Consider the following 27326-nt stretch of genomic DNA (forward strand, 5'->3'; position numbering starts at 1 on the left):
CATATTGTGACAGACACTGACAGACCTCCATTAGACTTCTAATTTTTGTATTACCAAATTTTCCGTCTACCCTTAAGTTTTCTTAGGCTGAAAAATATCCCATCCCAGTTTTGTTGGTTCTACCTACTCCAAAATGTTACATACAGGCATTATTTTTAAAGTTGTTTGGAGGGAAAAGTTAGGGGAGCTTAACAGGTGGCTGCCCTAATTGCCATCTGAATCAGCCGCCTCTGTATACCAATAATATTTTAAAGCTAAACTAAGTAATTTGAAAACTGGTAATGGACTCAGAAAACAGATAACAAGAAAATTCTCTGTAGGTGACATATGTACTACTGGGACAGAATGTGTTATACATCAAATGCAGTCACTATTGTACTTTTTCTTCTTAATTGCTGAAATTATAAAATACATAATATGTTATGTTATATATGTGTGATCATGCATTTCTTCATATTGATATTATAAATAGAAAATATCTAGTATAACTTTTATTCAAGAATATATTCTTATATATTCATTATGTTCCATATATAATTGGCTAAAAACTAATTCTAGACAGAAATAAGAGATCACTTCTGTATCTTCCTTTATGGGCTGCCAAGTTTTTCCCACTTAAACAAAAATTACTTTGCACAACTCTGGACAAATCAAGATCTAGAAACAACCATTTTAATTCCAAGGTATTCTTCTTCATTACTTTGCATTCCCAACCATCCATCTATCCTTATCTATCACAGAATTAGAGAAACAAATTAGAGTATATTGTATTGTATCTTTGTCTATATGTTTGACTAAATCAAAATATTTTGATATCTTAATGACCAAAATTATCACTTAACTGTAGTTGATTCCAAGCATCTAGTGAGATTGTTAAATACTTCAGACTTATTTATAATGCTAAATTTAACATTCTAGGAGGAAGGTCATATAGTGTATATATATATGTATATATGATATATATTATGTTATATATATATGCTATATATATGTACTGTCACAATATATACTGTTATATATATATATAAAATGTACATATATGCACATATAGGAATACCTATGCACACACATATATTTCACTTGTAGGATTTCATTAGTATAAAATACTGCAAAGAAACTTACTATTTCAAAATATATATGCATTAATATACATATATACACTATACACACTATGTAGTATGAAGAGTATGATTATGTCATCAGGTCCAAATAACTTAATAAAATTTTTCAGAATTAAATTACTGTAAACAATGTGTAGTTCAGAATGATAAATGATATCTGAACTGAGACAGTTTATAAGTAGTACTTTACAACCATCATTATCATTATATAACATTATTATCATTATGGCAACAGAAACCTGAAAACTTTTAAAAAAAGGGACAAAAGTCAGGGCAGGAGAAATATCCTAATCCCCCTTTATAAAAGTTAATATTTGAGAAAAGACACTGAAACCATCCTTTCAAGGCTTGTCTGTTTCAGAGGACCTGATTTAATGACATGACTTCCTGCTTATCTTTACTGCATATCTTTCCTATTATATTTCTGTTAATTGCTGAAAGATTCCTGCGGGCGTCAGCATTTTATTCCAATATCAAAATTTAAAATGCCAGTGCACTGGTTTAGTCAGGCTAACCCCAGAACAATTGGGGTGGTCTTCCTGACGGGTCGATACCGAAGGCAGACGGCGTTACGCCCCAAAGCCCACAGCGTGCCGCCCTGCTATCTGCCAGGAAAGGAGGGAAGGTGCATTTGGGGGTCCGTGAGCGGCAGAGGTAACGTTCGAACCCAGAACCGCCGGCGCTCTGTGGCCGCTCTCCGCTGCACCGCCCCCTGCCGCCCGATGGGGGGAGCTCTTCGGGGGAGGTGTGGGCCCGGCTCACGTGCGTGCCCGCAAGGCCCGGTCCTTTGGTTTGGGCTAAGAGGCAGCGGGATGCTTCTTCCGCCAGGCTGAGCCCTGTGGTGGAGCGAGCCTGGCAAGGTGCGTTGTAAAACCGCGCCAGTGCCCATGGTCGCTAAGATGGCGGAAGGCGCTGAGCCGCTGGACGACAGGGGCTGGGGTTCTGGGGCGAAAAGGCGTTGTGAGGCGGCCGGCATGGGCCGAGCAGTCAAGGAGTGGAACCGCAAGAGCCCCAACCTGAGCAAGTGCGGCGAGGAGCTGGGCCGCCTCAAGGTGCTGGCGCCGCGAGAGAGGGGGGAGGGGGGGACGGGGACGGGCCGGACGAACTAGGGAGCCCTGGGGCGGGGGGAGGGGGAAGTCCACCAACGGGTGCGACGGGGGAGTCGGTGCGGAGACGTGCCCAGCGCGAGCGTGGGAGGGGCGTGCGGGACCCGAGGCCTGCGGCCCCCTGTGGGTCTGCCTGGGTCCTTGCCGACTCGGCCTTAGCGCTGGACCAATGGCAGGGAAGGGGGCTCGGGAGCCAATCGTGGCTGCTCTCCCCTTGGTCCTAGTGCGGCCGCGGCTTCGGAACCTTCTGGGCCCACGCTTGTGGGGCGGGGACTGGGGGAGGGGGCGGCCTGCCGGAGCCGAGAGGGCCCGCGTTAGGGGACTGGGGGAGGGGGGGAGGGGGCGGGGCGGGCATGCCCGGAGCTGGGGGGCCCTGCTCATCTTGTCTTCTGCCCTCGTCCCGGGTGCTGCCGTCAGCTGGTGCTGCTGGAGCTCAACTTCCTGCCCACCACGGGGACCAAGCTCACCAAGCAGCAGCTGATCCTGGCCCGTGAGTGTCCCCTGCCCCCTCCTCTCTCCCAGACCCTGCCAGAAGTACGTCCCGCTCCAGAGGGCGGAAAGGGTGGGTGGCAGGTCCGAGCTCTGCCCTGGGGGGCCCATGGGAAGCGAGGCCGGGGTCCTCTGTTCTGAGCCTCAGACCAGTGCTGTCTTTGTCTCCGCTCCACCCCGCAGGTGACATCCTGGAGATTGGTGCCCAGTGGAGCATCTTGCGGAAGGACATACCCTCCTTTGAGCGCTACATGGCCCAGCTCAAATGCTATTACTTTGACTACAAGTGAGAGGGGGTGGGATGGGGGGGAGGGGGCTTCCTCCTAAGGAAGCTTAGCTACCGACACCCTTTGTTATTGGCCAGACATAAAAATCCCTCCTCCCTTTCTCCTGCAGCCTTCCCCCTAAAAGAAACATTTGGCAGAGGAGAGAATTGAGAAGTGGGGGAGCCTGGGTGAGAGTCACAAAGTATTAGAATTAACTTTCCTTATATACCTAGGATTCTTCCTGTTACCACCAATTCAGGGCATTTTAGTTGACATCATAAAGCTTAATCGTTTCCTTCTGCAGATAAGCAGCTCAGAGAGTAAGGGATTTGTCTGAGGTCACACAGCCAACATCTGAACACAGATCTCTTGTTTTCCTCTTGATTTATAACAACATGATTAAGACCTAAAGTCTCTAAAGATTGTGCTAATAGAGCAGAATTTCAAGCTGGAAAAGCTTTAGTATGGAAACGTGTGTTCTCCCAGGATTAGCACCTAATTAAGTACTAGGAAACTTATCCCCAAATACCTGCCCTTTTGGAGATGAGATTTTTGGTTGCTAGGTCAGCACAGACCCATGAAACAGATATACAAAGACAAAACGCCTGCAGATTTTTCATACCCTTAAAAATTTTAAACCACTGCAAGAGAAGAATAAGCATTGATATGGTACCTACTGTGTGCTAGACACTGTACTAAATACTTTCTAGCTATCTCATTTGCACTTAACAGCCTCACTGGGAGGCAAGTGCTATTGTGAGTCCTATTTTACAGATGAGAAAATCCAGGCAAATAGATTGAGACTTAGCCAGGATCACACAGCTAGTATGGACTTGTGGTGGGATTTTTTTTTCTCTCCACTTTGCCCCCAGCTACCTCAAGTATGAAGTGGTGGGAAAGAGGGCACAGGATTTCAAGAATCACATAGCACTTAGGCTTTGTTCAATGAGCAGCAAATGAGTAACACTGCTGGAGGCTTTTGCACTTTGGGTAGATTCCCTTTAAAAGGCCTAGTTAAGAAATGGGAGCCAGCCAGAAGCGGGGTCAGGCCATTGCCCTGCTCCTGGCAGCTGTCGCCTTGTAGAAAGTATCCAGATGTATCTGAGACACCGTGGAGATTATCTAGTCCGCCAGTGTCTGGTGTTGAAGGCTCACAGTAGCCTGAGCATCAGAGGCTGTCTGGACAGGTTTGCCAATGTGGGAGGACACTGCAGTCACTTGTCCTGCCTCAGAAAAGTTCTTCCCCCTGGGTGATCCTTGAACAAGTGTCCTTTCTCTGGCCTTGGTTTCCCCATATGTAAAAAGGTTAGCTTGATCTTCAGGGATCTTAAACCTTTCTGCATATTTATATGTGTTTCAGGATACACTGGGTGTCTTATGTTTGGGGGAATTAAAAGGTAGTGGGTGCTTTGGAGTGGTTGGGATCTAGGACGGGATTCCATTCTCACTATTGTTATTGGTCTGGTCTGTAGGGAGCAGCTCCCAGAGTCGGCCTACATGCACCAGCTCCTGGGCCTCAATCTGCTCTTCCTGCTGTCCCAGAACCGAGTGGCCGAGTTCCACACCGAGCTAGAGCGGCTCCCTGCTAAGGACATCCAGACCAACGTTTACATCAAACACCCTGTGTCCTTGGAACAGGTGTGTGGGGAAGTGGGGGTGGAGAGTGGAATACTTAGCATGAGTCTTGGGTGGACCAATGGTGGGAACAGGCTTGAAGGCAAAAGGGAACAAACCTAGGAGATCAATATTGGTGGTGTGGGGCTCTGGGATCTGTGTCCTCATGACATCGCCTTTCCTTGTATTAGAGGCCATCTCATCATGGTCTTGGGTCAAGGTGTGCCCAGCACAAAACAGTGGGGTTAGGGAACTGCATTCTGGGATCTTATTTGACACTCTCTCTTCCGTCCCCTAAAGTACCTGATGGAAGGAAGCTACAATAAAGTGTTCCTGGCCAAGGGAAATATCCCTGCTGAGAGTTACACATTCTTCATTGACATTTTGCTGGACACAATAAGGTGGGTGCCATTCTCCTGGAAGTTGTCCCCAGGGACAGCACAGCAGGTTATCTGGAGTTAGGGCATCAGCACCTTCTAAAATGGGAGCCTTGTGCCATGCTCATCTTAACCAGGCTGCAACTCAAGTCTGCTCTGCAGCATAACATCCACACTTGCCCGGCTTTCTTGGAATCTTATCCAATATTCACAAAACCCACTTTTTTCAGACATTTCTAGGCACCTCATTTTGCAGATGAACTAATGAGGCCCAAGCAAAGGTGGGCACCTGACTTTGTGCCTGTGGCCAGCAGCTGAAATTTGATCCTCTGCACCAAGTGTTCTTGGGCTGGGCTTTGGCTTGGCTTTCTGCTAGATCTCTGGGGCAGTGGGATTTGGGAGAAGAGCTGCCTTGGAAGATGGGACCCATGTGTAAAATATGCAAAATGGGAAGCGGAGAGCCCCGGAAGATGGAGAAGTACTAGCTCCCTAAACAGAACCTAGGGTCTAGAGCTCTCCCATCTGTCTCTTGTTTTTGTTCCATTGACCTTCTGGCAAACACCAAGGTCTAGACACCAGTGCTTCCAGAAAGGCCCTTGTACATCACCTCGGCTCTCCGTTGAGGTGCACAGGTCTTCTGCAGAACCCCTATTTTTGTTTCCCTTGGCAAAATCTGAGGGTGCTGAGGGCCAGTCACAGAAAACAATCAGCTGCAAACTATATGTGGAAAGGCAAAGCTCTTTGACCAAAATGTGGCCCCAGGCCATGTGTTTTGCCAGTGGCCTCTCTCCCACATTACATTACAACAGGCACTGTTGGAGGAGAGGTAGTCAGGTCCAGATTAGGGTGAATTAACATGAAAGTGGTTCAGTTAGTTGAATCTAGGTTGCATATTGACATTGGGCTAGAACCAATGACAGCTGCAAACTGAAATTAAATACCTTAAGCCCCTCCCTAGGATTTGTAATTCCCTCTCTTTTGGACCTGGGGCTTACCATTATTCTGCATACCTCAGCGGAGCTGGACCACCACCCAGACACTGCTTGGTGTGCCCTTTATGGGTAAGCCCAGATTGGACAGTACACTGTTAGTTCCCAGGGAAAAGAACTTCGTAGGGCAGCGAGTACAAATGGGATGCTCCCTTCAGAGGGGACTGAAGTTGCCCTCGGGAAGAGAGCCCAGGTTTTATGGCTTGCTTGAATTTGAACACAAGCCTCTCTGGCATTCTTTGACCCCCTCTCTGACTTTGAAAAGCTTTTTCAACTCTCTTGGTCCTCGTAGAGTCCTTCCCCCATCCAGCTATTCTGGTCCGATGAGGTAGTGAGTGGAGGACATACTGGAAGGGCCACTTTCTGGAAAGGATTTTAGACCCTAGGGGCTAACACTGTGACTCGGAGAAGCTGGGGGTGGGAGGGGCCCTGGGCATAGGCCACCTCCAGGCATCATTGCAAGCCCTAAGGGGGATCCTGGACCTTCCCTCTCATCTCCCCTTGCCCCAGCCATTTATACCTCCTTTCTGTTTCCCCTCTCCAGGGATGAGATTGCTGGCTGCATTGAGAAAGCCTATGAAAAGATCCTGTTTGCAGAAGCCACCCGAATCCTTTTCTTCACCACCCCCAAGAAAATGACAGAATACGCCAAGAAGGTACTGGGGCAGTGTGGGAGCTGGGGAGAGAGGAGCTCTACAAGTCTTTGGGGTCCCTGCCTTCATCCCTTGCTCTATCCCTTTCTGCTTTTCAGAGAGGATGGGTCTTGGGCCCCAGCAATTACTACAGCTTCAAATGTCAGCAGCAGAAACCTGAGGATACCACGATCCCCTCCACAGAGCTGGCAAAGCAGGTCATCGAGTACGCAAGACAGCTGGAGATGATTGTCTGAGCTGGGGGCCGGGTGGGGGCAGAGGCAGGCTGAGAGACATATTTAAAGGGGGGAATTGTGGGTCAATAAATGACAGGAGAATGGCCCTGCAGGTGTCCGAGTCTTGGCTGGGATGCGCGAGAGCCTGCACACACATGGCACCCACTGACTAAAATGAATGGGGGTGGGGGCCCTTTGCATGGCACACCTGTGGCCCTGCCCAGCCCAGCCCAGCCCCCGAGGCCCATCTCTAGCTTGGAGTTCCTGTTCTTTCTCCTGGCTTCTGGGCCAGGGCCAGGACAGGAAGAGGGAGGCCTCCCCCTTCTGAGGCACAGAGGACCACCTTCCTGTGGCAGGTAACAGCAGGCCCTCCCCCTCCCAGCTGGGTGAAGGAGAGAAGGCACAGGCAGGGGAGACTTGGTCTTTTATTGGAGGGATAGGAGGTGGTCCAGTGGCCCTCTTGTCCCCCCTCCGTGCCCCCATCCTTAGTCTGCCTCTGCTGCTTGCAGGTCATAGTGGTCCAGCCCTGCCACTAAGGAGCCAGCCAGCTTGACTGTAGCCACCCAGGGGGGTTCACTCAGATGGTTGGTGGGAGTGCTCAGCCTAGGGGAAAATTAGAGGAGGCAGCTAGGGCCTGGGGCTTAGCCAGCTAGGTTGCCCCACTCCCCATAGTTATTTTAAGCCCCAAGGAGAGATTGGGGCAGAGTCTGGACAGGTGGAAGCAGCCTGAATGGAGCCACAAAAATCGGGGTTCAAGGCGGGCCTTTGAGACACTAAGCTAGTCTCTTGGGTCACCCCAGCCCTCCCCCAGGGTGGGGGCGGGGAAGGGCAGCTTGCCTGGGCCCCAGGCCCCGCTCACCAGGCCGAGACGTTGCGGGGCAGCCGGCGGTGCCGGGGCTGGTGGCGACAGTAGCACTTGCAGGGGCAGGAGCTGAGCACCTGGAAGGGCGGCCAGTGGCGAGCTGGGGGGGGGGCCGCCACTCTCAGCGGGCTGACCCTGGCCGGGCCCCGCCCGCTCGCGGGGACCCTCCCCACTCGCGCCCTCCTCCCGCGCAGAGCCTCCCCGCCCGGCCCGCGGACCCTTGTTCTTCTTGGTCCGAGGCTTGGCAGGGGCAGGGGACGGAGGTCCCGCAGCCCGGGGCGAAGGCACGGCCGGGGTCGGCGCGGGTACCGGGGCGGGAGGTGCTTCGGGCAAAGCCGACGCCGGGGGAGCCGGCGGCGGCGGCGGAGGCGGTGGGAGGGGGGGTGGCGGCGGCGGCGGCGACAGCGACACCTGGGGGGCTTCTTGCGGCCCTGGAGAAACCTGAACCGCCGGGGTCCGGGTCTCCCCCTCTGCCGGGGCGGGAGACGGAAAGATAAAGACGGGGTGCAGAGCCGGGCCTGCCTGCACCCCGGGCGCAGGTAAGGGTGGCGGTGGCGAGTGCCCCCAGGGGCAGCCGCCTGACAGCCCGAGCCCCGCCGCACTTCAAGGCCGTCTCTGCTGAACTGAAAGTGGCGCTAGGCCCTGTAAGGGTCACCCAATCGAACTTGGGCTTAGCTCCTGGGAAGGGGGCGTAAGGTGGGGGCGGTGCCCGGGGTGCTGGTAGAGGAGGTGGGGCCGGGGGCACAACCGGGGCGCCCGCTGCTGGCCCCTCTCCGTCTCCCTCCCCACCTTCTGTCTCCAAGGTACCCCGGATAGCCTCTCCTGAGGCCCTAGGGGATCCAGGCCCCGGGGACCCCTGCTTTAGGGCCTCAGCATAGGAGATGGCTCCCGAGGAGAAGAGCAGGCTGCTCCCTCTCACGGGGGGCTTTGGAGGCGCGGCGGCCCCACCGGCCAGAAGGGAGCCCGACTGGAAGGTCACTTTGCACAGCAGACTGAGGCCCGGCTCAGCCGCCGGCGGGGGCTCTCCCTCACCGCCTCCCACCGCCAGACCCTCCCTCCCAGGGCTGCCCGTCTGGCGCGCCCTGCCTTCGCCAGCGCCGCCTCGGGGGGAGCCCCCGGGAGGGACGCTTCTCCGGCCTGGGGGCGCCTCCCGTTCGGCGGGTGGTTTCTGGGTTCTGGGGGAGGGGGCGGGGGTGGGAGCGGCAGGGCTGGGCCCACTGAAGGCTCGGGCCCGTCCGCGGGGGGTCGTGGAGTGGGTAAGGGCGGGGGCGGGGGTGGGGGCAACAGGCGAAGGCCCGGTGGATCGCCTTGGCCTCGGTGACGCGCCTCCAGCAGGCCCCGGATCCGGGGTACAGGCGTCCCCGGCGGCTTTCGCCACTTGGAGGGCGTGGGGAGCAGCGGTCCTGCAGTTCCCGCCGCCGTCGGAGGTGCCTCCTCGGGCGGGGGTCCGCCGGGCGGCTGCAGGTCGTGCGGGGCGGGAGCCAGTTGGGCAGGCTGAGGTGGTGACGGGAGGGTCTGGCGGCACTTTTGGGGTACGGTGAGTTTTGGTGGTGGGGTTGGGAATGGGAGCTTTTGCAAGTGCGTGGTGGGGCGGGGGTGCGGCATGAGTGGGAGTGGGATTATGGTGGGTGGTGTGGCGTTTTGGAGGTTGTTTTTCTGGGTGAGGTATGTTTTGCGGGGTTTGGAGCGGGGTGTTGGGATTGCATGTGTTTATTGTGCCTGGGGGTGGGATGGTGGGTAAGAATGCAAAGCGGAAATGGTGTTAGAGGGAGTTGCCGTGAGTGCTGTTTCTGCCTTTTTGGAGTGATGTTTTTATGTTTTTGTTTTACTAGGTTTGCAGCCAGATACAGCTTTTTATTTGTTTTTGCATTATGTTTGGTGATTTTTGTTTTTGGGATTTTGCCGGTAATGTTTTACTTGCATGCTTTTGCTATGTGGGTTTTTTTAGTGGTTAGTTTTTACTACGGTACTTTTGAATTTCTGCCGTGTTTTCGTGTGTTACGGCTGTTTTTGTGGATGGAGTTTTGACAGGTGTGTGGGCGTGTTTCTGGGAGGGAGGGAATGGTGAGTGGGAGGCAATTAGCCTGGAGTGGGGATTGCATTATGTTTTGTTTTTTTGTTTTTTAGTTAGCTTTTGTGTTATTTTTTTATTTTCTTTTGGAATGTGTTTAGGGAGAAGTTTTTTTGACGGATTATTTTTGTTTTTGTTTTTTCTGCTTATTTTTAGGTGTTTTTTGTTTGGCTTTTTTAGTTTTGTGGATGGGTTTTGGAGCGATGGCTAGTTTTTTGAATGCGTTTTTCACTTGCCGTGTTTTTGCAGCCTGCTCTTGCTGGTGTTTTGCTTTTTTTTGCTGATTAGTGGGGTTTTTGAGTTTGTGGTGAGTGTGTTGGGGTGCCATGGTAGTTTTTGCCAGAGTGGCGTGTTTTTGGCGTGTTTGTGAGTGGTGGTGTGGTGGTGATGAGGGGATGTGTTGGGATGGGAGGTGGTGGGTAAGTGGGATGGCAGATGGGTGTGGGATGTAGTGGCGTGTTTTTGCTTGCCTACCTTTTGCCTTTTGCTTTTTCTCGTGCCGTGTTTCGTTTCTGCCGCAGCCAAGTGCGGGTGGTGGTGGCAGTGGTGGTGTGGTGCGTGGCGTGAGCGTGTGGGAGTACGTGTGTGTGCAGGGGTGGAGTGGGTGGGATGGGAGTGCAATTGTGGGTTTGGGATGGTGTGAAGGCTGTGTTTTTTCTGCCGTGGAGGAGTGATGGGGGTGGGGGAGCGGGTGTGCAGGAAGCGGGACGGTGTGCAGGGCGGGGTGTGCGGGGTGGGGTGTGCTGGGGTGCCATTTTGCCAAATGGTGAGAGTGGCGGTTTTACGGCTGGGAGGTTTGGGAAAAGTGGGAATTAGAGCTACGTGTTTTTGGTTTTTGGGTGGGAGGAAATTGTGAGAATGTGTTGAGGAGTGCAAGTGAAGTAAGTGGCTGGTAGGAAGTGTGAAGTGAGTGGTGGTGAGCTGTGGTGGGGCTGCGCGGGGTGATGGGTGGTGCGGGTGGGTGGGGCTGGAGGGAGTGCGGGTGGGGAATGGGTGGAGAAGTAATGGGGGCGGTGTGTGGGGTGTACGTGGTATTCAGCCTGGGGCGTGATGGCGGGGTGGTATGCTTGGCGTGTGCAAGTGCCATGGCGTGTGGGCGTGTTTTTTTGGAGTTTGTGAGCTAGGTACTTTTGGCTTTTGTGCCGAAGTAAGCAATTTTTAGAGTGGCATGTGCAAGTGGGGGGTGGTGGGGCGGGGGGTGGGGCAAGTGGTGCTTGGCGTGATGTTTTGCTTTGGGCTTTGGTTTGCTGGTGGGTGTTTTGGGCGTGCAGTTTCTGAGCCGCTGGTGATTTCAAGTGGGTGAGTGAAAGGGCGTTCTGGGACCAAGTGGTGGGAGGGGTGCTGGTGTTTTCTGGGCGGGGGGGGGGCGTGGTGTGGTGCAGTGGTGCCGTGCGTGGTGGTGTGTGTGGGTGTGCGGTGAGGGAGTGTGGTGGAGCTGTTCGTGCATTGGAGTAGCTTTTTTGTGTGAGTATTTTTGTTTTGTTTTGTTTTTGGCATGGTTTTGTTTTACGGCTTTTGTATGTTAGCTTATGTTTTTTGGTGGTATTTTTGGGAGTGGTAGAGTTTTTTTGGTTTTATTTTTTGTATTTTGGATTTTTAGTTATGCAATTTGCTGTGGGTTTTTTCTTGTTTTTGTGGAGTTTTTATGGAAGTGGGTTTTACGTATTTTTTTGTTAGTTTTTATTTATGTTGTTTGGAGTGTTTTTGCTTTTTTGTTTTTGTGTTTTTGGTTTTAGTTTTTGTTTTTGTTTTTTGTTTTTTATTTTTTTATTTTTGTTTTGGTTTTTGTTTCTTTGGGTTTTATTGTGTTTTTTTATTTTTGTTTTTTTTGTTTTTGTGTTTTTTGTTTTTTGTATTTGTTTTGTTTTTGTGTTTTTTTGTGTTTTTGTTTTTGGCTTTTTGGGGCTTTGTTTGTTTTGTGGTGTTTTTTTTTATGTTTTGTTTTGTTTTTGTTTTTGTTTTGGTGGGGTGTTGTTTCTATTTTTTGTATTTTTCTTTTGGCTTTTGATTTTTTAGTTTTTTTGCATGGAAAGTGGGAGTGGCTGTTTTGCGGTTTTTGTATTTTGCGGCGTGGTTTTTATTTGCTTTTGGAATGGCTGGTGTGATGCCATTTTTTTGCGGGGAATTTCAGCCTTTTTGTTCTCGTGGTTTGCCTTTTTGGTTTGTGGTCTTGTTTTGCTGTGTTTTATGTGTGTGTGTGGTTTTTTGTTTTTGTTTTGTTTATTTTTATTTGTGTGTTTTAAATTTTTGTTTTGTTTTTGGTGGTTTTGATTTTCTGTTTTGTGGTTTTTTTGTGTTTTTTTGTTTTGTTTTCTTGTTTTTGTATTTTTTATTTTTTGTTTTTGTTTTGTTTTTATTTTAATGTTTTTCAGGTGTTTTTCATATTTGGGATCTTTCTATTTTTTGTGTTTGTTATCTGTGAGCACTTGTTCCTTTCTGTGTCCCTTGTATCTTCTCCTGGCCATCTCTGTATTTCTCCCTCATGCCCCCCATTTCCTTAAGTACCCTCTTTCTTTGTGTCTTCTTCTCTGTGATCCTCTATAGTCCTGGTTCAAGCTTTAGACCTCCATCTTCATGTCATCTTGTTTCATCTCTCTTCCCTTCATGTTTCTGACTCCTGTCTCCCCCTTTTCTCTGCTCCCCTTTCTCCCTGAACCCTCCGGGTTCCCTTTTGTTAATGGTTTTGTTAGTAAATATTTTTGTTTTTTATATTATTTTGGAGCGGATTATGTTTTATGGTATTTTTTTGTGTTTTTTGTTTTTGTGTTTGGTGTTTTGCGGCATTTTTGTTTTTATGTTTTTGGTTTGCGGGCGTATTCGGTTTTTACTTTTTTTTGTTTTTTATTGGTTTGGTGGTGTTTTATGGTTTTTAGCGGATAGATGGTATGCACGGTGTTTTTGCTTATTTGTTTTTTAAAAGCGATGGATGTGTTTTTGCATATAACGATTTTTTGTATGGTTTTGGTGGTTTTATTTTGGTTTTTGGATATTTTTGTTTTGGATGGTATTTTGCGGTATTTTTTATTTTTTGTTTGCTTTGTTTTGTTTTTTGGTGGTTTGGTGACGGTTATTTTTGTTTTTGTTTTTTGGTGGTTTTTTGTTTTTTTTGTGGTTTCGTGACGGTTGTGGTGTAATGGGGTGCGGTTAACTTTTTTATATGGTTTTGCGTTTTACGGTTGAGACGGTGTATTGTGTTTTTGTTTTTTGTTTTGTTTAGATATTGGCGTAAAGTTGTTTGTGATATTTTTTTTTTATTTAAGCGGCGAAAGTTTGTTTGTTTAGTTTTTTTGTTTTGCGTTGTTTTTGGCGTTTTATTTTGTTTTGCCGGTTGAGTTTTAGCGTATTTTGGCGTAGTATGTTGTTTTTATTGTTTGTTTTTTGGTGTTGCGGTTTTTGCTGGCGGCGATGGTGTTTTTGGTGTTTTTGGGCCATGGTGATGTTTTTTTATTTGCCGTAGATATTTTTGGTATGGTGCCGGTTTTGCTTTATGGATGGTTTTTCGGCTTGTGTGGACTTTAGATGGCGGTATTTTTGGATGTGGAGTTGTTTTTTGCTTTTTGGTTTACGGTGGATTGGTTTTGCTGTTTTTGTTTTGCTGTTTTTTGTTTGCGGCCATGTTTTTGCTTTATAGTTTGTTTTTTTTTTGTTTCTTTGTTTTTTGTTTTGGATGGTGCGGATGGATGTATTTTTATTTTGTTTTTATTTTTATTTTTTGTTTTTGTGTGTGGGTGGGTTGTGTGTTTTTTTTTGGTGTTTTGTTTTGTTTTTTGTTTTATTTTGTTTTTTATTGTTTGTGTTTGTTTGTTTTTGTTTTATTGGTTTTATTTTTGGAGAGCGGGTGTTTTACGGGGTTAGGGGTGGTGATGGGGCGGTGAATGCAGCGGAAAATATGTGCGGGGTGGTGAGGGTTTTTTTTGGAAATGGGGTAGAAGGTGGCAAAAGAGGGTTTTTTGTTTTTTGGTTTTTACGGCATATGGCTGGTTTTGTGAGCTGATAGTGGTTGTGTTAAATATAATGGTATGTGTGTGCCGGTGGCGACCGTGGCTGTGTGGATACGGCGGCGTGTGCGGGGGTGTTGGTGTGGCGGCGCGCGGTGCAAATGATATTTTTGGTGGCGGTGGGTGGAGCAGTGGGTAGAGCGGCGGCGGCGAAGTGGTGTTTTTTGCGGTGTGTGGCGGTGGTGGCGGTTTTACGGGTTTTTTGTTGGGCGGCGATGGGCTAGTACGTGTTAGGGGATGTTGTGTGGTGTGTTGTAAATGGGGTGTGAAAATATGCATGGGCGGTAAGCAGGTGTGTTTTACGGTTCCAAATGGTGGTGGCGGTGCGGCATGGCGTGTATTAAGTGTGCTAAAGTGGCAAAAGATAAAGGGAAAGAAGTGTTTCTGTGAGACGGCCAGGGGTGGTGTGCGTGGCCAAGGCAGTGGGGCAAATGTTTGGTATGGTGAAGGGAGTGCAGTGATTGAAGGGCAGTATGGTGCAAGGGAAGTGGTGCAAGGGGTGGGGTAAGTGCGTGCGTGCGTGATGAGCAATACGGCTATGTGTGTGTATTATAAAGCGTGTATTTGGCTTTTGTGCCAGTGGCTGGGCAGGGTGTGCCGTGATGAAAGGTGTGGTGTGTGGCCAGATTTGGCCGTGTTGTGCAGCCTTGCCTGGGGCCTGCCTGGGCCAAGGCGTGTGTTGTTTTGTGTTGCTTAAATTCTTTCTGTGTTTTTACTTTTAAATGGGGTGTTTTTTCTAAAGTGTGTATGAAATGGGGGTTAGAGTATTGTGCCGTGTTGTGGTGACTTGAGCCACGTGCCTTGGGAGCTATTTTTGGCTTGTGTACTTTTGGAGCAAGTTACGGCCTTGGCCTGCTTTTGTGAAAATGACTGCTATGTGGTAATTTCTGGGCAGGCAGGTGGCAGGTGTTGTGCTGTGTGTGTAAGCTGTATGTTAGTGGTGGTGAGAAGGGATTGGAGTTGGGGAAAGTATTTGTTTAAATTTGTGCTTTTTTGCTAAGTGTGTGTGATTTTGGAGTGAGTTATGGGCTTTTTGTTGTGTTTTGTGTTTTCTTTTGTTTGGTGGGGTGTGAGTTAAAACAGAAATTTTCACATGGCAAGAAAATTTTGGGCTGGAGGTTGGGCAGTGGCTATGATTAAAAGGAGCTTTAAAATTGGGGTGTTGCCGGGGCTGTGATTTCTGTGTCTCTGTGTTTGCTATTTTCTGTGTGTGAAGCATTGTGCCTCGGCCTTGCTGGGATGGTGGCAGGCCAGTGTGAGTTTGGGGAGTGGTGGTGGAGAGCGTGGTGTGAAGTGGTGCGGTGTGGTGTGGTGGTGGTGGGAGTGGCTTGCTTATAAAATTTTGTGATGGGTGTGGCAATGGGAGGGAGTGTGATGGTGTTTGCAAGTGTTTTGGAGTGCGCGCGCTAAGGCAGCCGCGCAGGCAGTTCACACACACAGTTCTCTCACATACAATGCAGCAAAGTTTTGTATGGAAGTAGAGGGAGGGCAAGGTGGGAGTGGGAGTGGGAAGTGTTTAAAAGAGAAGGGTGGAGCAAGTAGCTGGAAGGGAAGGGAAAATGAATGGAAGCAAAGAGAGAAGGAAGGTATGATGAAGAGAGGATGGAAGAGAAGAAAGGGAGGAACAGAAGAGAAGATGAAATTGGATGTGTGAGGAGGAAGATGAAAATGGTATAGGGAAATAGATTGTGTGCCTGGAGTTCCTATGTACACAACTAGGGAGAAAAGGTAGAACTAGTTGATTTATGGCTATTTCTACATGGAAGATCTAAGTTTTTGAGGTGATGGTTAGTATATCAAGGTGTAAAAAGGCAATCTCTGCCCTCAAAGGAATTACAGTCTAACTGTGGGTTGGGGAATATGACATGTGCTCAAATAAGTTGGGGACCCAAGGTAGACTGTGAAAGAGGCAATGGGGGAAAAGCCCTAGATTAGGAACCCCCCCAAACTGTGTTTATGTCTATCACTGGCTCTGTAATCTTAGATCACTTTCCCTTTCTGAACCTCAGTTTCTTCATCTTTAAAATGGAGACAATAACATTTACACTCAAAGGGTGTGTCTGTAAGGAAGGTACTCTATAAGCCTTATTGTGTTCTATATAAATGGAGCTATATAAATGTATACATATATCTAACTATAAATATAAAAAGGAGCTATTTTTATTAAATTTTTCCATTTTATTTTCATTCTCAGAGTTGTTAGGACCTATGGTAGGCTTAGTAGTGCAGTAGATCATGTTTTGGACCTGGAATCAGGAAGACCTGAGTTCAAATACAGCCTCAGATACTACTGGCTGTGATCATAGGCGAGATATTTAACTGCTGTTTACCTCAGTTTTCCCATCTATGAAATGAGTATAATAGTAGAACCTACCTCACAGGGCTGAGGTGAGGATCCAATGAAATATTTGTGAAGTACTTTGCAAACCTTAAAGCACTATATAAAGGCTAATCCGATCAGAATCTGTCTCAGGAAACTCCTTAAGTTATTTACCCAAGCAAAGAAATCCTACTATTGGCTTTGGCAAAGGGAATCCTCTATCATGAAAGGCTACAGGATTATTATTTATCACAGGAGTCATTGTGTCCTGAAGGATTCAAGGAGGCAGTAAGAAATCAGATATAGACAGGGATGAGTTCTCCACAAATATAGGAGACCCCTTTAGGGATTGTGGGCAGCATGAAGAAAAGTAAGATGAGAGAGAGGGAAGAGTGGTCAATATGGGGAGGAAATGGGGTGGGATGACATAGAGACAACTTTCCAAATTTGGGTGGGAGGAGGGGAAGATTATTCTGAGCCACATTGGGTCAGGGAGACAATTCAGCCACCTTCAATTTAGCTCTGACTGTGTGCAAAGTCCATAGAGAGTACCCAGAGGGTAGAAGAACAATTCATTTTTAAGCTATTGATGTCTTTTTCTGTTTATTCTTAACTAAGGTTGACACAGTATTTTTCTCTCTACTAGGACAACTCTGTAAGATAGATACGGACAAGCATTACTATCTCTTGGCGAGTATTAGTATCCTAAGGAGAGGCTGAAGTGAAAGGCCTTGTCCAAGGTCACACAGGCTAGAGGCTGAAGCTTAAATCCAAGCTTATAGATTCCAAATCCAGTGTTCTTTCCACCATACAATAAATAAGACATGGCCTCTACAGAAACAACTAGCAAGAGGTATGGCTGGGGTTTTCCATATGAATCAGGAAGTCCTGGGTTCAAATCCAGCCTCTGACACAAACTGTGTGCCTTGAGGGAGTCAAGTCATTGCTTCTCTCAGATTCAGTTTCCTCATCTATTAAAAAAAAAAAAAAAAAAAAAAAGTCTTTTGGATCCCTTCCAGCTCCAAATCTATATTACTCTTATTTCCTTGGGAAGGTTTTTTTTGTATAAAATGATGGGACTACAAGTAGGGAAAGATGAGAATAAGGAATGAAACAGGGGACCGGGCCAATATAATGAGTAAAAAAAAGAACAGGGGACAGTCAGTCATTAAATATTCATTAGGTGCCCACTATGTGTCTGGCACTGTAAAAAAAACAGGAAAGTCAAAGAAAGGCAAAAGACACTAGTGGAAGACATAACACACAAGCTAAAAACAAGCAAGCAGTAGAATAAATAGATGCTCAACAGAGGGAAGGTACTTGACTTAAGGAGGATCAAGAAAGTTTTCCTGTAGAAGGATTTTTTTCCCCCTTGGACTTGAAGGAAACCAGGAGTAGAGAATTCCAAGCGCGGGGTTCAGATAATGAAAAGGTATGGAGTGTCTTGTTTAAAGACAACAGAAGCTGCTGGATCATGCAATACTTAGTGGGGAATGAGTTGTAAGAGGACTAGGAAGGAGCAAGTTAGAAAGAGCTTTCAAAGCCAAATGGAGACTTTTATTTTGATCCCAGAGATGACTGAGAGCTCCTGGAGTTTATTAAATAGGGGGTGTGGTGTGGCATGGTCAAACCTGTTCTCTGGCAGCTGAGTAGAAGATGGGTTAGAGAGGGACCCATTCGTGACAGGATCAACTGACAGGCAATTTTGTTGAGGAATAATGTGATGAGGGCCTGTATCAGGTTGGTGGTAGTATCAGAGGGAAAAAAGAGTATAGATGTGATGTTGTGATGTCACTTTGACAGAATTTAGCCACTTGGATATAGAGGAAGAGATATAGGAGTAACAAGGGTTATCCCTACATTGTGAGTGCCCTCAAAAGTTATAAGGAAGGAAGGAAATGAGAGCGTGGGCTAAACGATGAGTTGTTTGGCCATGCTGAGGTTGACATCCCATTTGAAACGTTTGAAGACATCTGGAAGCCCAAGATTGGGAGTCAGCAGGAAGGGTGGGGCTAAAGAGATGTGAGAATCATCAGCCTAGAGATGATTCAACAGGAGCTAATGAGATCACCAAGTGAAGAGAGTCCAAGGCTGAGCCTGGGATGGCATGGATGGCTAGTGGCCCACCCAAAGGAGTCTTTGAAGTAGTCAGGTGGTTAGGGGAAGAACCAGGAGAGAAAAATGAAAATCCATGAAGGAGAAAGAACAAGGGGTCTCCCTTAAGAAGATGGGTCTGAACAAGGTCTACAAAGAGCTTAAGAAGAATAGAGGGTTGAAAAAAAGGCCATTTTGTCATTTATCATGTAATAGTCTTCACTCTCTTTGGAGGGGAAAGTTTGGATTGGATGATGAAGCTGGAAGCCGGACCAGGGAGAGATAAGAAGAAAGTAAGAGGCAAGGAAGTGACATATCCTGTAGACAGCCCACAAGAGGGGAGAAAAAGATGGGGTAGTAGCTAGGAGGCATAGGCAGGGAGAATGGAGGAAATGCAGGAACGCCTGACCCTTTCCTTTCACCACAGGTACATGATTCTGGTTCAGTAATGGTGATGGCCCAGGATGAACCAGTGGGGGCTGGCTGCCATTGGTGGGGAGGGGTTTGAGCCAAGTGAACATTTATCTATAGAGAGGGCCTCGGGGACCAGAATGTGAGCAACCTCTGGGGAGGGTCCCTTGACAGAGAGACACATGGGACTGGGCTGGAGATGGAGGGTGAACGACTAAATGGCTTTGTGAAGTCCGAGATGGTACAGAGAATTGAAATGATGATGTGGGGTGTTCAGGGTAAGGTATATTCAAGGTAATGTGAGCATTTTTAGGAATACATTTGGGTGGAACATGGAGATTTAGAGCGTTTGGGGCATGTCAGAAATATTGGAACAGATTTTGGATGGGCCATAAGAGTGTATTCAAAATATCTATGACTCATTTGGGAAGAATATATTTAGAAGCAGTGTGATCTAATGAGTAAGAGATGGCCTCAGTCAAGAAGGCCTAAGATCAAATTCCAATTTTAGCCCATCCTGGCTGTGTGGTCCTGGGCAAGTCATTTTCTCCTGGCAACACTGTAAGAGCGTAAGGGACAACTCAGGGTCAATCTCTATTATTAGTGGGAGTTTTCTCATCAGCAGTGCCTTAAACCGATAAAATCACAAGTTTGGACCCATGAAATACAAAATGCTGGGTGGAGATATGCTTGGGTTGTTCCATGAGAGTGGGGAAACTGGTCAGAGGAATAAAGGCCTGAGGGGGTTAAAGCACAGGCTGGAGGTGGGGGGGGACCATGACCCCTCCTCCCCCCTGGGAGCCCCCACTGCCCCTCCACCTCCTATGGCAGACCACCCCGGAATGCACATTGACACTGGGCCTGGTGTACACCAAAGCAAACCTCATCTTCCACCACTGGCAGCTGGCTGACCCCAAGTTTGGCCTGACTTTCCGGAGTCCAGCGGTGGCTGACACTTTCCAGAGAAGCATGCAGACTGCCCTAGCAGAGGGGGTTCAAGGTAGGTGGGGGCGAGGGAGGAAGAGAAGGGTGCTGGCAGAGAAGAGTCAAAGGCGTGGGAGTGGGGCACCAGGAACAGAAAGTCCCAGCTCAGGGGGTCTCAGGGACACCCCTCAGGAACTAGGGAGCCTGAGCCAGTAGAAGAAACTCCTCCCCTGAACACCACCTGAACACTAGCCTGGTTGGTTCTGACTGTGAGCCAGATCCCCAATCTGCCCTTTCCTTCTTAGATTCAAAGACTTGCCCCTCAACCTCACCAGGAAAGTCTTGGTCTCCAGGATTTTTCCTCCAACTAAAGTTTATAAACCGGGCCCATTCCTTCCTCCCCCCTCTTCTTGTTTATCACCCAGAAGAAGCAATTTTTGAATCAAAGATCCATCTGGAGAGATCTCAATTGGCCAGTTCCCCTTTCCAAAGGTTCCCCTTTGTATTGGACTCAGTGTTCTCAGACCCCTTCCAGTTCAAAGGTTAGGACACCAACCCCAGTCTCATACTCTCTCCTCTCCTCCCAGGCTCACTCTCCTCATCCTCTTCCTCTTCTTCCAACACTTCCCAGGAGCCCCCAGATGTCCTCTCCACCCAAAAGGTGAGTAACCTGGGAAAATGTCGCCTGAAAAAAAAGATGATGCCATCAGGTAAGAGATCAGCTCAGTGTTCAGCCACCAGAAAGGTCATCATCCTGGCAGCATTCTGCCAGGGAAGAACTAGATCAGGGTGGGGTGGGGCAAGGAGAGGAGAGTGGAGAAAAAATTCATTTTGGAGTCACAAGATGCACACTGGAACCTTGCTTTGCCACCACCAACCTGAGAGCAGAGGACACAATCAGAGACCACTAGAGGGCACAGTAGATAGAAGGCCGGGCCTGGAGTAAGGAAAACCTGAGTTCATGTGTCTTCAGACACTGTGACCTTGGACAAGATCCTTAGCCTGTCCCTGCCTCAGTTTCCACAGCGGTAAAATAAGCCTAATTATAGCATCTATTTCACAGAGTTATTCTGAAGATCAAATGTGTAAACGCTGGCTATTATTATTGTAGTTTAAGAACAGAAAGGGATTTTGGAGGCCGTTGAATTCACACCCTTTTTTTACCGAAAAGGAAATCACGGTTTCCCCATCTGTAAAATGGAGATCACAAAAGCCTCTCCCTCCTAGGGTGGTTGTGAGAATTGGATGATAAAGATACGTAAAGTTGTCTGGAAATATCAGCTCTTATGATTTCTAGCTCTGAAACATCTATTCCACTATGAGGGGAGTCACCTTTCTGGTGGTCCGAGATATATATTGGGATCTAAAAACACACTCATTCAACTCAACCATAAAATGGGGATGCCATGGAAGGAATGGGAATATCATGTGCCCCCCATCCCTGTAGGTATCTAAGCAGAAACTAAAAGAGGAGACTTAGGGAGGTAATGCAAAGGGGAGTCAGAAAGCCCTTAGTTGAAAACCCATTCTTCTGCTTATTATTTGTGTGAACCAAGGTCAGAGGTAACTTTCTGGGTCCTTGGCAAAATTCTAAATCCCCTTATTATGAGGGGGTTGAGAAGCAGCCTCAGGGGCCATCGTGGTGGGCTTGGAGTCAGAAGTCTTTGGTTCAAATCTCACCTCTGCCACTTTGTAGCTCTCTGGTCTAGGACATAGCACTCCAGCTCCCTGAGACTCAGTTTCCTCCTCAGTAAAAGAAAAGGGCTGGACTAGATATGGCCCTTAAGGTCCATGAAGCTCTATCTGGCTTTGAGAGACTGTGATTCTACAGAGGTGTAAGAAAGAGCCGAGGCCTGGAAGTCACCCTGTTCTGCCACCCCAGCTGAAGCTGAGGAACGAGGGCACTGGAGAACAGGAGAGATAAATCAATCAACATGGAGGATAGGGCAGAGCCTCTGGCCTGAATCTCTGTGGGCCCAGGACATTCCTCACTTCTCAAGCTGAGGAGTTTGGTCAGAGCTGGGCTGTACGGACACAGAAGTCTGGAGCTGAGGGGAGGGATTGGGAGGAGGGGACTGGAAAGGGACTGCAGAGGCTTGAGTAAGAGGGATGCTGGGATGGACCAGCATCTACTACATCTGCCCTGCTTCATACCTCATACCTTTCCAGATGCAGCCGGACAAGCAGTCTTCTTCCAGCTCCATCCGCCAAGAGGCTCGGCCCCCAGGCCCAGCTATAGTCACTAGCGAGTCATCGGGCTTTGGCCTGGCCATGACCTCCCAGCGCCGGCACTCCCCCCCACAGGTGGGACTGCCCCAACCCTCACTCTGCCCAGGGTATGGGGAGAGAGCCTGGGGACAGTCCCAGAGGAGGAGGGCCTGGAAGGTTTGCCTTCAAGGGCACCTGGGACAGGGAGGGGGGGAGGTGCACTCAGTACCACTCCTGGGTCTCAGGGAAGGATGGGGACTTCCTGAGTCTCCAGGGGATAAACGGCTTAGCTTGAAGGAACCGGACATTGATTTTTCTTATCTGCCAATCACTTCCTTTCTTTCTTTTCTCCTTCCCATGAGCCAGAGTTCACCAACTCCAGAACCAGCCTTTCTAGCGGCCCGGGCCCTCAACCATGTCGGGCTGGGTGGGCCGGGCTCTGGGATTCAGGCGGCCGCCCCCGCCTATGGCCGTGTCCGGTGATCGCCCGACAAGGCCCGCAGCACGTCGCCCCCGCTCCAGGCCGTGAGTCCCACAGTGCCAAGGACCCTGGCGTCCCCGGCCCGCCCCCGCCCTCCGATCCGGCCCGGCCCCTGGCCAAGGGTCCCGCCCTGCCGTGGTGGGGGGTTTTTTGGGGAGGTCTCCGTGCAGAGGCGGCCCCGGCATTGCGGGCCTTTTTCCGCCCAAGGCTAGATGGCCGCGGGAAGCCCCAGGCCCCGGGCCTGGGGCCGGACGCCCCGCCTGGCCTCTGTGCGCCGAGGCCTTTTTACCACTGCCTGGGACGCGGAGGGGGATTCCGGACCCCTCGCCTGCGAGCCTGGCACCCGCGCACCCGGCTGGGCCCTGGCGGCGCTTGTTCCCTGGCGGTGCCCTGCCTCTGCTGCTATCCCCCTTGCCCGCCACTGGGCTGTGTGGGGTGCCCCGGCTGGGGGCCCAAGGTGTCCTGATGCCTGGGCGCATGGAGCGAACCCGGGGTTTGCCCTTTGAGCGCCCAGGGCGGCGGGGGTGGGGAAGGACCAAAGTTTCCAGAACCCAGAAGTGGGCTGGAGGGGTTCCCCTGACTTCGCAAGGCTACCAGATTTATCCCCCTCACTTCGTGCCCCCCCCTTTCCCTCGATCCCCAGGAGGCTGTTGTTCTATGCTCTGGTCTTCCCCTCCCAAAAGCTCAGTGGACAAATGCGTGCCATCTGCGCCCCTCCCCACCCTCTGGGGAACCCTTCCTAATCTCCCAAAGGCCCTATTCCTCTGGACCGAAGAACTCCATCTGACCCCCAGACTGTGGCCCCTTTGCAAACAGCCAAGGGAGAGGAGGAGTGTCTACAGAAATGTTGGGTCTTAAGTCTCTCCCTTGCCTTCTTGCCCCCTATTCTTCTGGGTTTCAGAGCCTCCCATGATCCAGGCCCTAAAGGGAGTCGTGTCCTGTCAGGGAGTGGGAAGGCCTGCCCAACCCCAAAGTCACTGCTCTCCCTCTCCCAGGGGCCTCTCCCATGCCCGGGGCCTTATTGCTGCAGACATTTGGGTGGAGAAGGGCTGGGGAAAAGGAAAATTTTAGAACCTGATTTCCCCCTTTTTGAACCCCTTTGGCCCAGAGTATTTGTGGATCTGACTCCTCTTCGGGTCCATTGGGAGGGAAAGGGAAGGGACGGAGAGCTGGGGAGCAAGGACACCTGAGTCCCACCTCCCCCACCCCACCACCACCACTTTTCTCCCTCTCCGTGCCTAGGTCTCCTCTTGCTGTGGAGAGGGGAAAATTTCTAGACTTCACCTACCTCGTTTTTTGTTTTTTTTTTTTTTGTTTTTAAAGGGGGACAGGGGAAGAGAGTATGTGTCCTGTAGAGCGTTCTGGGATCTACTTGTGAGGATAGATTTGACCTTCTCTTTCCCCGGAGCTTCCCAGGCCTCAGTTCCTCGCCTTAACCCACCTGTCATCCATGACACTCCCACCCCTTCCAGGCTTTAAGCAGACTTGGGACCCAGACAGTGGACAACATTTTCTTTGACCCTGAAAAACTAGAGATTGAACCCTTTTCCCATTTTTTTCCTCTCCAAGAAAAAGGGGAAACCAAATTGATTTTTCTAGTTTATTTTAATAGTCACTTTTTTGGGACAACTTGGGAAAAGAAGGTTTATTATGGGAACCTATTCCCTAATCTAACTCCTCTTCCCTATCCCCTCCCCCTTCCTCCCAAATTTAAAAAAACCAGGGATCCAAAGATATTTTTAAATTTTTTTAAATTCACCACAGACTGGGCTTTTATTATTTTTAAAAATTTAGCAGGAAAACTACAAGAATTATAAGGTTCGGGCTGGGTAAAACATCCAGAAATGGCCTAAAACTCGGGGAGGGACTCACCCTGGGAGCCAACCCTGACTCAAGGAGCCAAAGAACAATTGAGGGAAAAATCAGTGCTGGGAGAGGCAGGGTCTCCGATGCAGAGCTGCATGGGTTTCAGAGGTCATCCTTCACAGAGGGAAAACTGAGGCCCAAGGAAAGGAAGGGGGGGGGGATATTCTCTGTCACAGTGAATAAGAATGCTGGGCCTGCCATGGGGAAAACCCGAATTCGGTTCCAGCTTTTGACACTTAGTAGTTATGTGACCTTGCACAAGTCTTCTCTCTGACTTAACCTCTCTCAGCCTCAGTATGTCGGTCTGTAAAATGGACATAACAACAGCGTCTCCCTCAGGATTGTCGGATGAGATCCGTTGCATTAAAGCGCTATATAAAGGCTAGCTATCATTTGTAATGATATTCATAAAGCTCAGTGCGAATGCTAGTTATTCTTTTTTATTTTTCGATCTTCCGCCTGTTCGGGTCCATAGGCGTGGGGATGGGCTCTGAGGGCACACGCGCGCCCGCACACACACACATACACAGGCTCAGGTCACGACGACTGGACCAGGGCTCTGGCATCAGTCACGAGCGCTCCCTCGCTTGAGTTCCAGTTGCTATGGGAACGAACGCCCCCTCCAGGAACCTGCAAGCTTGGAGGGGGCGTGGCTGCACATTGGCCCGCCCCCGCGCCGGGAGGCTCCTAAGGCGCAGGCGCAGCCGGGCGGGGGCGGAGCCCGACGTCCCAGAGCGGCGTCTCGGGGAGGGCAGGCATGGCGGGGAGCGCGGAGGAGGAGGTAGCCTGGCTGACGCGGGCCGTGCAGGCCCTCGGGTAAGGGCCGGGCAGCGGCGCGCTCGGGGTGGGCGCGGGGCAGCTGCCGGAGCCGGCCCCGCCTCACCTCCGCCCCTTTCCCGGGGCAGGTGCGCGGCAGACTCCCCGGGGAAGGGAGCCGGGCCGGAGGCGGAGGCGGAGGCGGGAGCGAGGTTGGCCGAGGCCGCGGCCCGCGGAGCGTCGTGCGCCCACTTCCGAGCCCTGTGCGCCCGCCTGGCCGCCCAGCTCGGCGCGCTGGGGGCCCTGAAGGAAGGCGCGGCCCTGAGCGCCGGGGACGCTGACGGTGAGAGGAGCCCCGGGGCCGCTGGACGGGGGAGGGGCGTGGCCCGGCCTTCCGCACGTGGCTGCGTCTGGGAAGCCCCGCCCCAGCCCTCAGCGGCTCCTCCCCCCGCAGGCCCCGAAACGGAGGACTGCTTCCTGCTGGAGCTGAGCGACCTGCTGCGGGAGCTCCACTGCCCGGACCGGGCCCTCACGACGGGGAACCCCACGGCTCGGCTCCGGGACCCCGGCAGCAGCCTGCGCCTGCTTCGTGAGGGACCGGGGGCTGGGAACGGGGGAGGGGCGGGGTTAAAGTGTGGGGCGGAGCCTGCGCGCTGAGAGACCGGCCCGTTAAGGGGGAGGGATTAGAGTTCGGAGGCTGGGACGCTGAAGGGGCGGGGTCGGAGCCCGGAGGGAGGTAAAGGGGCGGGGAAGGGCCCTTGGCCGGGAATTGGGCGGTGGGGGAGGAGGGGACGCCCGTGCCCGCTTGCCCAGCTTTTGGCATCCTCCCATCTGTTGCCCTCTCAGGCTTTCTCCTCTCCGAGCTCCAGGCAGCTCGCCTCCTGAGCCTGCGCAGCCCAGCTGCCCCCTGCCATGCCGAGGCTCAGGAGGAAGCTCAGGGGGAGCTGGCCTTGACTCTCCAAGCTCTGGGGATGCCCCAGCCAAAGCCAGGAACCTCCGCCAGCCAGTTGCTGAGAGATGTCCATGCCAAGGTGAGGGGCTCCCTCGCCTCATGGGCACCTTCTGAAAGCCTCCAGACTGGAGGGCCGGCTTCAGTGGCTGATGCTTCCCTTCCCTCCAGCCTCCTTTCCTGCCCCGTTCTTCCCAGGCCCCCCTTTATGGGCAACCCAGCCCTACGGTCCATCTGCACATTCCACCCACCGTGTAATTGGCCATTTCCTCTCTGCCCTCCTCCGGCCCTCATTTCTCCATGTAGGATGAGCCAGGGTAGATTCTACCCTCAGCTGACGCCAAATTCTGCCATCTCCCACTAGGCCCTGCTCTCTTCTTCCTCGGCTCCCCCTCAGTGCCAGCATGAACAGAGCACAGGAGAATATCATGTGAAAGAGGAACATGGCAGAATTCTTCTCCCCTACAAACTGCTCTTTTCCTCAACTTCTAGATCTCAGACTTGCTTCCTTCACTGCCCCCTGGACACCTGGAGCCCCTTCTCACTCAGCCTCTGGATGCTCCCCGATGGGTATGAGAGATTCCCTGCCTCCTCATATGCTTTCTAGGATAGGGGAAGCAAAAGGTGGTGAGAGAAGGGTATGAATCTGAACAAAGGGAGGTGTAGATCCCCCACTTGGAGGGGGGAGGTAAGAGCTGACTGCCCAATCCCCTGATACAGGAGGCCCTGAGTAACCTCTCCAGCTGCCTGCAGGATCAGTATTGCTACCGCCGCCGTCTCATGCTGACCAGGCTGGATCTCACGGCATCTGCCTTCCACTGGACAGAGAGGGCCCAGGTGAGCAAGACAGAAGGAGGGCTCACTTACTTAGCACTCTCAAGGTTTGCATTGAAACACTCTTAGAATCTTGGATTCTTAGGATATGAGAACTGGAAGGGACCTTGGAGCTCACCTAGCTCTCCCTTTTACATTTTACATATGGGGAAACTGAGGTTCGAATGACATGTAGTGTGGCATGGGACCGAACTAGTAAAGAAACCTTGCTTTGGGACCACCAGAGTTGCTCTCCCAGCCTGGTTTTCTTCTCTCTAGACCCAGGGTACTGCCATGACAAACGTCTTGAACCCCCTACGTCAGGGGTTGGCCCCCGAGTCTGACATCTCCCTTGCCCACGTCTTGGCTTCCCGGGCTGACCTCTCCCGACTGGTCCCAGCCACAGGCCGGGCGGCCCGTCTTGTCACTTGCTGCCCCATCAATAAGGTGCTGATGGGCCCGGTCCCTGACCGAGGTGGCCGGCCCAATGAGCTGGAGGCCCCCATGCCCACCTGGCAGAGCCGTAGGGAGGCCGGGCACCAACGCTGGGCACGGAAGAAGAAAAGACGGTGAACAGGATGCTGCTGCCCTCCCAGGGTCCATCGGGAGACCTCTGTCAGTGGGGGAGGGGCGATCTGAAGGACCCCAGGGTTTGCATCCAGTTCCCTCTGGTTCTCATACTCACCAAAGCCAAGATTTCTGGAAAAATAGATTTAATTTACAATATCTGCATCCCGTGTTTT

At 50.6% G+C, this 27326-nt stretch overlaps 4 protein-coding genes across 4 annotated transcripts; 3 read left to right on the top strand and 1 right to left on the bottom strand.

Annotated features, from left to right (window-relative positions):
- Positions 1 to 2116: 2116 nt before the first annotated feature.
- On the top strand, positions 2117 to 6937 carry PSMD8 (proteasome 26S subunit, non-ATPase 8; the record flags this gene model as incomplete). Its single annotated transcript, XM_031963151.1, is given in 7 exon segments — positions 2117 to 2173; positions 2645 to 2717; positions 2900 to 3002; positions 4455 to 4620; positions 4897 to 4997; positions 6507 to 6618; positions 6714 to 6937. Coding segments are annotated over 7 exon segments (750 nt in total), but the record flags the coding sequence as incomplete, so codon positions are not given.
- Positions 6938 to 7237: 300 nt separating this feature from the next.
- GGN (gametogenetin) lies at positions 7238 to 9297 on the bottom strand. Its single transcript, XM_031961618.1, is given in 5 exon segments — positions 7238 to 7433; positions 7690 to 7797; positions 7799 to 8214; positions 8276 to 8617; positions 8671 to 9297. Coding segments are annotated over 5 exon segments (1611 nt in total). The 3' UTR covers positions 7238 to 7315.
- A 7805-nt stretch (positions 9298 to 17102) lies between these two features.
- SPRED3 (sprouty related EVH1 domain containing 3) lies at positions 17103 to 22201 on the top strand. The gene is made up of 3 exons (XM_031961619.1): positions 17103 to 19586; positions 20098 to 20171; positions 21680 to 22201. Exons 1-3 carry the CDS (start codon positions 19364 to 19366, stop codon positions 22199 to 22201), a joined length of 819 nt encoding a protein of 272 aa, XP_031817479.1. The 5' UTR covers positions 17103 to 19363.
- A 2555-nt stretch (positions 22202 to 24756) lies between these two features.
- Positions 24757 to 27309, top strand: FAM98C (family with sequence similarity 98 member C). Its single transcript, XM_031963152.1, has 7 exons — positions 24757 to 24881; positions 24971 to 25164; positions 25276 to 25410; positions 25668 to 25852; positions 26263 to 26340; positions 26491 to 26607; positions 26863 to 27309. Exons 1-7 carry the CDS (start codon positions 24823 to 24825, stop codon positions 27154 to 27156), a joined length of 1062 nt encoding a protein of 353 aa, XP_031819012.1. The 5' UTR covers positions 24757 to 24822; the 3' UTR covers positions 27157 to 27309.
- The last annotated feature ends 17 nt before the right edge of the window (positions 27310 to 27326 follow it).

This window comes from Sarcophilus harrisii, chromosome 3 (genome assembly GCF_902635505.1).
Source record: "Sarcophilus harrisii chromosome 3, mSarHar1.11, whole genome shotgun sequence".
Taxonomy (NCBI): domain Eukaryota; kingdom Metazoa; phylum Chordata; class Mammalia; order Dasyuromorphia; family Dasyuridae; genus Sarcophilus; species Sarcophilus harrisii.